Here is a 12199-nt window from a genome sequence, read left to right as displayed (position 1 = left end):
ACTTCGGAAAACGAAGGAGAACGATTGCAATCCCGCCGGCGATTTACGTTCTAGCCGGCGGGAGATTAGTTGCCCTGAAGAAGAGGAGATCTCCCCGAATCTCTGCCTTAAAGGTTTTCCAGATAAGGAATCGTATACCTGTAAAAGGATGTTTACACAGAAGCCCACTACATTGCTTGCATGCTACGAAACTTAGGGACATTTCCAGTTATTTCTGTTGCCAGGTTGCATTATCCAACACCATATTGTAGCATCATATAAATAAGAAATTCAGACAGCAGGAAGATTTACAATTTTTTTTATTACTTCATCTTTGGGGTCTATTAGTGCATGCACACTCGTGTACACGGGCAGCCTTGTTTGGTTTGTGTGCTGTAGTGTATAGTACTTATCCCATGTACTACTTTAAGGGAAAATGACAGATTTATGTTTTAATACACAAATTCATCGCATGGCAAGTGTTTCCATTGCAAAGAAGTTGCGTAAAAGTATTTAAAAAAGACTTATGTACACAATGTTGCAATTATTCAATTATGCTCTTGTTTGGTCCAAATACGTAAACACTTTGTAATAAACTCAGGTATGACCATCCCACAAAGTAACAATACACACAGACATATATACATATACCATACATACATATACATTAGGGCTGCATATAAAGACACAGCTCCCTGCAGCATTGTGTGTAACAGGGTATGAGGAATTTGACCTCACATAAGCAACCCTTCAGGAATATCCTCTCTCGAGGGAAATTTTACCTTTAACTTACTCTATGAAAGTCCATCTATGACATATTTAAGCAACTTTTCATTTCACCTTCATATTTTGTACAGATTTTGACTTATTTATCTTCCTATTCTGCCTTTCCGTGGCTGCAACTGAAAATGTTATCTGGTTGTCTGTACTAACTCCAGAAACCCTAATTATACATATTTCATGGGGCCAGAAAAAGAAATGATGAAAAAAATCTAAGGAAAGGCAAAATCAGGAAATTTCATTATGCATCATATATTGGTGGGACCACGACAATTAGTGTAAAATTAGGGAAAACTTAAAATCAGGGGATGTAAAATGTAGGTTTCTCTGGATTGCTTTTTAGGCCCCTACTATTCATTCCCATTCTGACTTTCAAGATGCTGCTGTGTTGCTAGGGTAATTAAGCTCTAGCAATCAAATTTGCAGAACAAATTGTAGATAATTCAAAAAATTAAAAACTTAAATAAATAATTAAAGGTTAGGTGGAAATTCTTAGCATTCTATTCTAACACCAGTGGTTTCAAAACGGAGGGCCTAGCCCCATGTTTCTCTCCTGGAAGCTATGCTTGGAGGTCATTAGGATTTTGGGCAGTGAATATTAATATATTGTGCCAGAAATCACTGGAATGTTGCCTGAATGGATGATATAGCAATGCTTAATATTAAGAGGTACAGGGGGGCACAAAACAAACTGTAGACCTCAAAATGGGGGCTTAAAACTAAAAAAAAAAAAAAAATCTGGAAACCACTGGCTTACACCACACTAAAATTCTAATATTAAAGTACACAACCCCTTTAATGGAATTGATGTGTTGAATGTCTTATACCTTCAGGTTTAGGGTAAATATGTCCCTAAGCCCTAGTCGGTTCCTTGGGGTACGTACCCATGTGCTTTTTCCCATAAATTGCAGGTAATGTGCTATCTTTTAATACATTCCACAAAATGTCAACACAAATAAACAGATTGGGACTAAACACACTGAAATACAGATTTTTGCTGAACCCAATAGAAAAAAAATAATGTTCACAAACACATTTTTACATTTAGTGCTGCTGATCACTCCTGTAGGTTGACCACAGGGCTCACTGAGCTCAGTTAAAGCCCATTCTGGAGTGAAGTGGAAAGCATCAATATACACCACATTGTAAACACATGAGTATGTACATCTTTTCTGCTAGTGAAGCTTGCTCTAAGACTTAAAATAAAAAAAGGACTGACCTGATTCAATGAGAGAACCTAACTGCCCTGCTAACAGTGAACATAAGTTAAAAAAATATATATATAAAAATAAAAGCCCTTGAGCTGTACAGTTCGTCCAGGCCCAGAATCAGATGAGTCCTCGTGTTCTGAATTGACAATAATCCCAACTTTGCTCATTCAGCAGCCAGTAGTTCCTCACATTGTAGACTCCTTTTCCAGAGCACTTGCACCATCGCTTTTTAATTGTGTGTGCTTTTGTAGGAGTGGGTCACCTTCAGGATGGTCTCCAGGAATTTCAACTTGCACTGCTGATAGTTCTGCCCCATCGTTACTTGAAGATGTTCGGTCGCTGTATACCTGCAGCAGCCCTGCACCAAAGGCATCACCTTCCACATTTAGTACAGTGCATGTGCGGTCACTGAGTAGAGGAAAGACAAAGAAGCAGTGAGTGCCAAAGTCATAGATACATGTTAGGTTAAAGGAAAACTATACCCCCCAAACAATGTAAATCTCTATAAAAAGATATTGCATACAACAACTCATATGTAAAACCCTGCTTCATGTAAATAAACCATTTTCATAATAATATACTTTTTTAATAGTATGTGCAATTGGGTAATCATAAATAGAAAATTGCCAATTTAAAAAATAAGTGCTCCCCCTGGGATCCTAGGATTCACAGTGCACACAAACAAACCATACATGTTAGGTCACATGAGCCAATTAACAGAGAGTTCTGTCTTTTGCTTCCACACTTCCTCCTGTTACAATTAGAGCTGAAGTATTTCTGTTCAGGTGATCTCTGAGGCAGCACACAGACCATCATGAGAAAAAGGGCAACATTTACTTAAATAGATATATATACTAGTTTGGTAAGATTCTGTAATATGCCACTTAATTTGATATAAACTGTTAATTAAGTATTCATTATGGGGGTATAGTTTTCCTTTAAGGCATGTAAAGGCATTAAAGTTATAGGTTGTGTAAGAGCTAATAGCAGATGATAGTGTTGCTTGCAGTCCTACCATGAATCTAAAATAGAACAGTGCGAGGTCGATCCGAACCCACCCAACCTGTGGTATCAGGCCGGCCGCACATCACTAGTAGAAAGAAAATCACTTTTTTAAATGGTGCAGAACAGGAGACTAGCTTCGTATAAGGCTACAATTTCTTTCAAAAGTCAAATACAAAAGAAATAGGAAACTTTTATTCTCCCTCAGCCACATAAATATACTGCAAGGAAGCACCCCACAAATCATACTATAGATGGTGCTAACTGTTATTAAAATGTGCCCTAAGCCTTAATAACAGATTTATCAAAAGATCAAAAAGAAACTCTTGACATTTTAATAAAAAATCTGGGACTGCGGGATGAGTTGTCAAAATCAGGACTGTCCCACAAAAAAGACGGAACAGAGGTATGAAGTAGCCTGCTGTCTCCAGTTGATAAGAATCCATCCCAACCCTGCAGCCAGTGACTTTAGAATGAGAAATGATAAACCAATATGATTTAAGTGTGCAGCAGTTACTGGGTCTGAAGAAAGTAAAGAGGAACTGTGGCTCCTATTGTAGCAGATATTTTTCTGTTTTGGAGAGGTAGCTGATACAATAGGCTTGCAAGATGGTATAGCTAAACTAAACCCCAACGTGACATACATGGCTCAGAAAATATGGGCAGATTTATCAATGGTCGAAGTGAAAATTAGAATTTGGATTTTCAAATTTGAATTTTCGAGTTTCTTTGTATGGCCACATTTTACTAGGGAATTATTAAAATTCAATTAGAGGTTTTTTTTTTACATTAGAATTAAATTTTTGAGATTTATCATACACTGGCCTTTTAAGATCTCAAATTCGACTATTTGCCACCTGAAACCCGCTGAATTGCTGTTTTAGCCTTTGGAAGACGTCCTGGGATTAATTTGGAGTGGTTTGCAACCTTCCTTACATTCGAGTTTTTTGTGCAGAAAAAGATAGAAGTTTTTTTTTTTTAAATTAATTTTGATTAGTCGAATATGAGTTCATGGGAGTTTTAAAAAACTCCCATGAACTTGAAATTCGACCCTTGAAAAGTCTGCCCCATAGTGTTGTCACAAACAGCAACATTTCCTAATTAAACTGGCCGTGCATGGCAATTTTAACACATTTGGGAAGCACAGGGTGGATAAAAATGTCCATATTAAAATAGCCTGTCTATTATTGAAAGCTGAAAATAAATGTAAGAGGAATAAATGAATGCTACTCACACCAACCAATCCACAGCCAGGATAAGCGAAATGTCATTTGTTGGAAGCCCCACAGCTTCTAAAATTATAGCAAGAGTCAGGACTCCCCCGGCAGGGATACCAGCTGCTCCCACACTGGAAGCTGTGGCTGTCACACTATTGAAGAAAATAATAATAAAACAATAATAAAACATTTGTTTTTAGAGTGGTGAAAAGACAATGCAGACTGTGACTTGGTGTGAGGGCCAATACTTACAGAATTGTAATGACTTGGATGAAGTCAAGGGAGACGTTGTTAAGTTGGGCAATAAATACGGCCGCTACACATTGAAAAAGAGCAGCACCATCCATATTCACCGTGGCTCCTATTGGAAGGATGAACCGACTGATCTGTTTGGAAACACCATTCTTTTCCTCTACACATTTCATCATCAGTGGAAGTGTGGCGGAACTACAGGAGTACAAAGAAACATGCTAAGTTCTACATGCTTGAATGTATATATCTCCAGTGAGAAAAAAAAAACAATTGCATTGCACAGTAGAATGTTTTATTATAATGTGCCCTAAGCCTTTCCAATAACAGATTTATCCTGCACCAAGGACATTAGTTATAATGATTTATCCACATCATAAACTGTGTTTTCTGCCTTTACACTAGACTATAGGGTAAAGGGCATACTGTAAAATGCACAAACATGTTAAATATAAGATACAGCGTAATGGTCTGTTTGTTTTGGTTCTAAACTCAGACACAGAAAAGCCAGTGTTTTCTACTTGCAGTGTAAAATTCTTGGATATGTTCTGTTCACTTTATTCAAACTTTAAAAAAACACTTTTACGCTGACGTAATATAAAGTGTGTTTCTAACAAGTTTTCAGCCATGTGGGCCTTACAAAAAGGAAAGATCTAGAGATATACAACCATGGTCCCAAAGAAGATTAACCAAGCAGTGAAGTTCTAACCAAAACAAGTGGAAATCTGACAAAGACTATTGTATAGGATAGGCCCCCTTACGCCCTCTTTTGTTACCTGGAGGAGGTCCCAAATGCTGTTGCCAGTGCACTCACAATACCCCAAAGGAAGCGGTATGGGTTCTTCCGAGTAAAGGCAAAATAAATGAGCGGGAGTACCAGCAGACCGTGTATGATATGGCCAACAATGCAGCAAGATATGTACTTCCCCAAACTGGTGAAAAGCTGGACAACATCTTCCATCTCCACAATCTTGCCTGCCACAAGGAACATAATACCAAGTGGAGCATACCTTAAATAAGAGAAGAACTGTTATTATGTGGTGCTAATGAAGCAGAAAGCAGGAAAAGATATATACTCTAAACAGGGGTGTGAATATGCACAAAGAGAGAGAAGCTAATGAATATAAATTTGAGCACATGCTACTCTTACATACCACATGATCCATGTCACCAGAACCATGGTAGCCTCATTGAAGGAGTTGAAGAAACGAATAAGAATTTCTCCTTCAGGGCCCAACTTCCTAAGTGCAATTCCAAAAACAATGGCAAACACCACCAAGCCCAATATATTCATGCCTTCTACCTCTTGCCCATAGGGAACCTGCAGTTGAGGCAAAACAAAAGCGACAGTGAGACACTGACTAAAACCTGGTTTCATCTTACTCAAAATCCCAAAAGAGATGAAGAAGTAATCAGTTGTGATTGTTCTTACCTTAACCCATGTGCTGTTCATGTCTCCAAGTACACTGGAATTTACATGTTCAAGTTTGTAGCTCGTGGCATACTGTAGAGACACAGGACACGAGTTATACTGGAATGATTACATATATGCATTAATCACATAATCAATAGAGAAATATACTCATCTTACCGACTGAAAAGCAGCAGACACCAAGTTTGATGGGAAAATATTTCTGTAAAAAAACAAAAGAAGATTAATTCACGTGAATTGCTGAAATCTGAAGAGTACCTAGTGAACTGTTTGTGCGGAGATCTGTTGGAAAGGACCTGTAGCAAGCATATTTGCACCAGCTCTTCCCAAACTGAGGGGCCGGTTCCCCCTGAAAGCCGTCACAGTGGAAGGTAGTGACCAACCTGAAGGCTAGTCAGTCTTAAAGGAACAGTAACACCACAAAAATAAGTGTTTTAAAGTAATGAAAATATCATGAAGTGTTGCCCTGCACTGGTAAAACTGATGTATTTGCTTCAGAAACACTACTATAGTTCATATAAACAAGCTGCTGTGTAGCAATGACGGGAATTGAAAAAAGGCTATATGGCACAGGTTAAATAGTGGATAACAGATAACACCATTATGTTCTACAGAGCTTATCTGCTGGGTAACCTGAGCCTTTTCTCTTTTGAATGCCCCCACAGCAGCTTATTTATATAAACGATAGTAGTGTTTCTGAAATGAACACAGCAGTTTTACCAGTGCTGGGCAACACTGTATTATATTTTCATTACTTTAAAAAACTTCTATTTTCTATGTAACTGTTTCTTTAAATCTGTGGAAGCATGCTGATTTTCTGCCTTGGATATAACTGGAACTTTAGGAAGGTGAATGATATAACCTGATGTTCATCAGGTCTGTTACTCAAAGACATTTGAATTACAGTGGTTAGCATCAGTACTAATTGGCCCCTAGATGAGTACAGAAGTTCTGCAGGATTTTACCTCCCATAAATGGATACAATATATAAATAGCAGGTGCATGGATTTAATTGGCCACAGCAGTAACTACATGAATGTCAGCAAAGCCCCATCTTAACTGAATAACTTCTATTTACAATTCCAGACAAGCCACCAAAAATATTTGTATATCTGAATTATACATTTAAAAAACATTTTTTATGTTTGTAAGGCTGTGCCTACATATTGGTAATCATGTCTAAATCATTTCCAAAAGATCCGTTTTGCAGCTCCTGTATAAATCCTGCTAAATTTTGGGCATTTTGTCCCCATCTACCCAATTTCAACCATACTACCCAACTATCTGATTATATATAGCAAATTAGGAAGTTGTTTATACCAATAATACTGCAATCCCTGTGATCAAGCATTATCAATTTCCTAATGATGACTCCAGCCACAGCTCCTCTATCTTTCTTGCTGTTCTCTAATGGTATGAGATAGTGACTATAAACGTCACTTCATGACAGTTACTGTCTATTCTGCCCTTCGACCAATCAGTTGGACTACCATATGGGTTGGCCCATGCACAGTCACTTGTGAAAGCAGGGGCAGTTTGTAGCTGAAATGGAGGGAAAATTGCAGAGCAATACAAGTTGTCGGATAAGAACGCAAACTAACGATAGTATGTTTCACATAAAACAAAGCTAATTTTTTTTAAAGGGGGGAAACACTTTTCTAGACTGAGTTTTTAACAAATGCCAAATGCTGATGCATAGCATCTTTTAGCATCTAAAAGTTCTTACGGTATAGATTGATATGTACTGCACCACAAACAAGCTATGTCACAGTAATGCCTGTGCTCCTTTCCCATTTTGGAGATTCTATGGAATTTGGATATGGAACATTTCTGTATCCAACCTTTGGATAACATAGTAAGTGACTTTCAGTATTTGCTTCCTTTCTGGTTCCCCTCATTAAAGAGACCTACAGGATTGTAGGAGCTGCTGTGTGTCACTAACTTCATGTGGTGTGCTTATGCACAGGGCTAAACCATTTACTTTTACCGCCACATAGTGAAGCAACACTCCCCCTGCCCTCCTGCAAGAAGTTGCACAGTCATGCTAGTGTTGCAAGTTATTTTGGCCCTTTGATTGATAAAGATTACACTATTACTCAGCAATAGTAATGTACTGGGAGATGAGCTGTGTAACAATATGTAATGAGTAAGGGCCCAGGATGGCCATCTCCGACCCCATCAAGCCATAAGAAGTAAAGGGCAGTACTTTGCTGTGTATATATGTGTATATATATATATATATATATATATATATATAATATATATATATATATATATATATATATATATATAGCCTCCTTGCAAGTCCGCACACGTCACTTGTCTGTTACTTCGGGTGCAGTGTGTAGATTGTAGTATACAGTGTTCCAAGGTTACACGCACACCGTGTTAGAAATCAATAATTTATTGATTTCTAACACGGTGTGCGTGTAACCTTGGAACGATATATATATATATATATATATATATATATATATATATATATATATGTGTGTGTGTGTGTGTGTGTAATGGCCCAGGATGGCCATCTCCGACCCCATCAAGCCATAGGAAGTAAAGGGCAGTACTTTGCCATCTCCGACCCCATCAAGCCATAGGAAGTAAAGGGCAGTACTTTGCTGTGTGTGTGTGTGTGTTTTGCTGTGTGTGTGTGTGTGTGTGTGTGTGTGTGTGTGTGTGTGTGTGTGTGTGTGTGTGTATATATACACACACACACATACATACATACATACACACACACACACACAACTAACACAATGATGCATATGCTCCTTAAAAAATGTCAGTCCCATTGTGTGGAACAAACACCACCTTTCAAGAGTCCGTGGCTCTACCGATGTCAATGGAAAGGGATGGCCCCATTTGTCTGGATGTTTGTGGGGGGTCACTGTGCCTTTGGATGTTTGTGGGGGTCACAAAAAAGCAGGTACCCTGTGGGTTGAGGGAAGGATTTTAGGGTGCGTGTATAGATTTGGGTCTGCGGGTCAGGTTGCGGGTCTCATCTAAATTTCTTATCTTGTGTTATATTGTCTATATTTATGATGTCCCTAGACAGGATAGAAATTAGTCAGTTCTTATTTGAACCGACTAGTTTCTATCCCTATACTGGACCTGTCAGGTAACTGCCCAATACAGATGGTTCCTGTTCTAAGTTAGAGAAGTAGTTTCTATCCCTATACTGGACCTGTACCGTTAGAGAAGGTCTTTAGACAAGATGAGAATTAGCTGGTTCTTATAGGAGTGGACTAGTTTCTATCCCTATACTGGACCTGTCAGGTAATTGCCCAATACAGATGGTCAGGGCCGTATTTATATATAGGCCCCCAAGGGCGGCATGGTTTTGGGGGTGGCCCTCAGGGGTGCCTTTTTTTTTACTTTTCGTTTCCATAGGAAATCCAGTGACAGAGCTGAGGGGTAGAGGAAGAATAAGGAAGTGAGGTCAATGCGCACGACGTAGGGGCCTGTTTAGTTTAGCCATTGGACCTAAATACAGCCCTGCAGATGGTCCCTGTTCTGTCAGAGAAGGTATCTGGGCCTCATAGGAAGTAGCAGTAAACACAGGATGATGGATTTCACACATCTTATATATGAAAAAATGAATAACTAATTACTGTCTCTAAAAATAGCAGAAATATGTCCTTTAATGAGCTGCAAATGACTTCTCTATTAATTTAACATAGCAATAGGTGAATATGTTGTTAGGGCCTCTATAAGGATGGGGAACTAGTCAGATTCTAACCTTATTTGGGGAACTAGTCGCTCAGTTAAAACAGACTCTATCCTTATTTGGGACCTTATGTGAATGTATTTGTACTGAGTGACATTCAGCTTTAGGACTAATTCCCATCCATTGCTGGTACATCACCACTAGAGGCATTGGGTCCTTCCCAGGGATAAGAACTAGTCACTGGCCTCACACACGCGGCAAATGGCGTTACATCAGCACAGGACTGACCCACTTTAAAATCAGTGTGGGAGGGGGGGTGGATTTAATTCTGTGCTTTGGTCACTCACAAACAAGATGTGACGGGTGTTACAGTAAAGACTAGTCTGACAATGCCCTTATTTTATCCGTGTCCATAAGTGACACTCCATATAACAGCCACACTGTACGGCTTGTAACCTGACAATCCCTGAGCGGCTCCCAGTCACTACACTACACCAGTCACCACACTACACCAGTCACTAGACTACACCAGTCACTAGACTACACCAGTCACTACACCAGTCACCACACTACACCAGTCACTAGACTACACCAGTCACTAGACTACACCAGTCACTAGACTACACCAGTCACTAGACTACACCAGTCACTACACCAGTCACCACACTACACCAGTCACTAGACTACACTACACCAGTCACTACACCAGTCACCACACTACACCAGTCACTAGACTACACCAGTCACCACACTACACCAGTCACTAGACTACACCAGTCACTACACCAGTCACCACACTACACCAGTCACTAGACTACACCAGTCACTAGACTACACCAGTCACTAGACTACACCAGTCACTAGACTACACCAGTCACTACACCAGTCACCACACTACACCAGTCACTAGACTACACTACACCAGTCACTACACCAGTCACCACACTACACCAGTCACTAGACTACACTACACCAGTCACTAGACTACACCAGTCACCACACTACACCAGTCACTAGACTACACCAGTCACTACACCAGTCACCACACTACACCAGTCACTAGACTACACCAGTCACTAGACTACACCAGTCACTAGACTACACCAGTCACTACACCAGTCACCACACTACACCAGTCACTAGACTACACTACACCAGTCACTACACCAGTCACTAGACTACACTACACCAGTCACTAGACTACACCAGTCACCACACTACACCAGTCACTAGACTACACCAGTCACTACACTCACCGGATCAGATCCAGGAACGAGTCGACCACGTCCTTGCCCTCAGGTACTCCATCTCCTTGTCCGGACTCCACCAGGGCTCCCACCCCTGGCCGAATGAGCAGCGCCAGGCAGACTCCCAGGCTTGAAGCGAGCAGCGTGGTGATGAGGAAGAAGAGCATGGCCCATCCCCCGAGCTTGCCCAGGGCAGAAGGCTGGAGAGAAGCGGCCCCGGACACCAGGCTACAGACCACCAGCGGCAGGATGATCATCTTGAGCAGGCGAAGCAGCAGTTCCCCCGGGAAGGAGAAAGAGGCGATATGAGCTTTGGACAAATTCAGCGGCCTCACTGCCATCCCCAGCCCTGCGCCTAAAATCACCCCCATCACAGTCAGCAGCACCAGCACATTCCCCCGGAGGAACCGGCGGCACCGGGGGCCACAGCCCGGGGAAGGTGCGGAGTCTCCGGGACGATACAGAGCGAGAGGCACAGGGTGCTCCCCGGGGGAGGAGGTGCCGTTACACTCCGACTCCTTCATCTTGGGGAACGTGGGCACGGAACTGTCTGGCTCAGGGGCCGCCTGATGTTTCGCTACTCAAGGGATTGCAATGGATAAGATGCTGATTATTCTCTATTCGCCCGCCTTGTCGCTCTCTCTCTGAATGGCCGGGTACCAGCGGTGTATGTACAGCGCTATCCCCTCGTCAGGACTCCGTGCCACTCACTCACTGCTGACTTGTCCCGAACTACTATAGCCTACTATCCTTAACTGGGCGGAGCTAGAAAAGGTTTGGACGGGACTAGAGTAGGTTTGGGCGGAGCTAGAGAAGGTTTGGGCGGGGATAGATACGGTTTGGGCGTGGCTAGAGTAGGTTTGGGCGGGTGTACCATCCGCCCCTCAGAGAGCGTTTTGCCCACGTGGTTTAAACGGCGAAGGTCTGGCAATTGAGTGCGGTGAGTATGACAGATCACGTTGAAATTCTGAGGGACGGGGGTTGATGTCCTTGACGTGTCTACTGTCTATACAGAGCGCTGAGCAGGAGTGGAAGGACTGGGCGGCGGGAGAGCCACGTGCCCAAGGCTTCCCAAAGGCTTCATACGTCATAGCGTGCTGTGCTGGATATTGGGTGGGTGTTTTTTTCAGAACTCAGGCGGGGCTGGGGCTTCTAGTAATGACAGTAATGACGGGGGGCGGGCTTGCTGGAAGACATGGCGCTTTGGGGTTTTATTTATTTTTTGGACTGTGAGTAATAAAGTTTTCATGGATTGATTACACAGACACGTTGCTTTAAACTGAGATTAACGATCATCATTTGTTTTAATTACTAAGCAGAGTGTCTCAAAGCAATTGTTCTCATGGATTCCCCTCCTTGTTAATAACTATTCTGCCCTTTGAGTCAATGGGGCTCATTTCTGAACACCAGAACAA

The 12199-nt window shown here is 41.4% G+C and overlaps 1 protein-coding gene across 1 annotated transcript; it reads right to left on the bottom strand.

Annotated features, from left to right (window-relative positions):
* Positions 1 to 282: 282 nt before the first annotated feature.
* Positions 283 to 11485, bottom strand: slc1a5.S (solute carrier family 1 member 5 S homeolog; the record flags this gene model as incomplete). The annotated part of the gene is given in 8 exon segments (NM_001092624.1): positions 283 to 2378; positions 4207 to 4341; positions 4442 to 4636; positions 5215 to 5448; positions 5593 to 5759; positions 5871 to 5942; positions 6030 to 6072; positions 10794 to 11485. Coding segments are annotated over 8 exon segments (1584 nt in total). The 3' UTR covers positions 283 to 2155.
* Between the last annotated feature and the right edge of the window lie 714 nt (positions 11486 to 12199).

The sequence above is a fragment of the Xenopus laevis genome, chromosome 8S, assembly GCF_017654675.1.
Source record: "Xenopus laevis strain J_2021 chromosome 8S, Xenopus_laevis_v10.1, whole genome shotgun sequence".
NCBI classification, from domain to species: domain Eukaryota; kingdom Metazoa; phylum Chordata; class Amphibia; order Anura; family Pipidae; genus Xenopus; species Xenopus laevis.
This window is presented reverse-complemented; position numbering and strand designations above follow the sequence as displayed.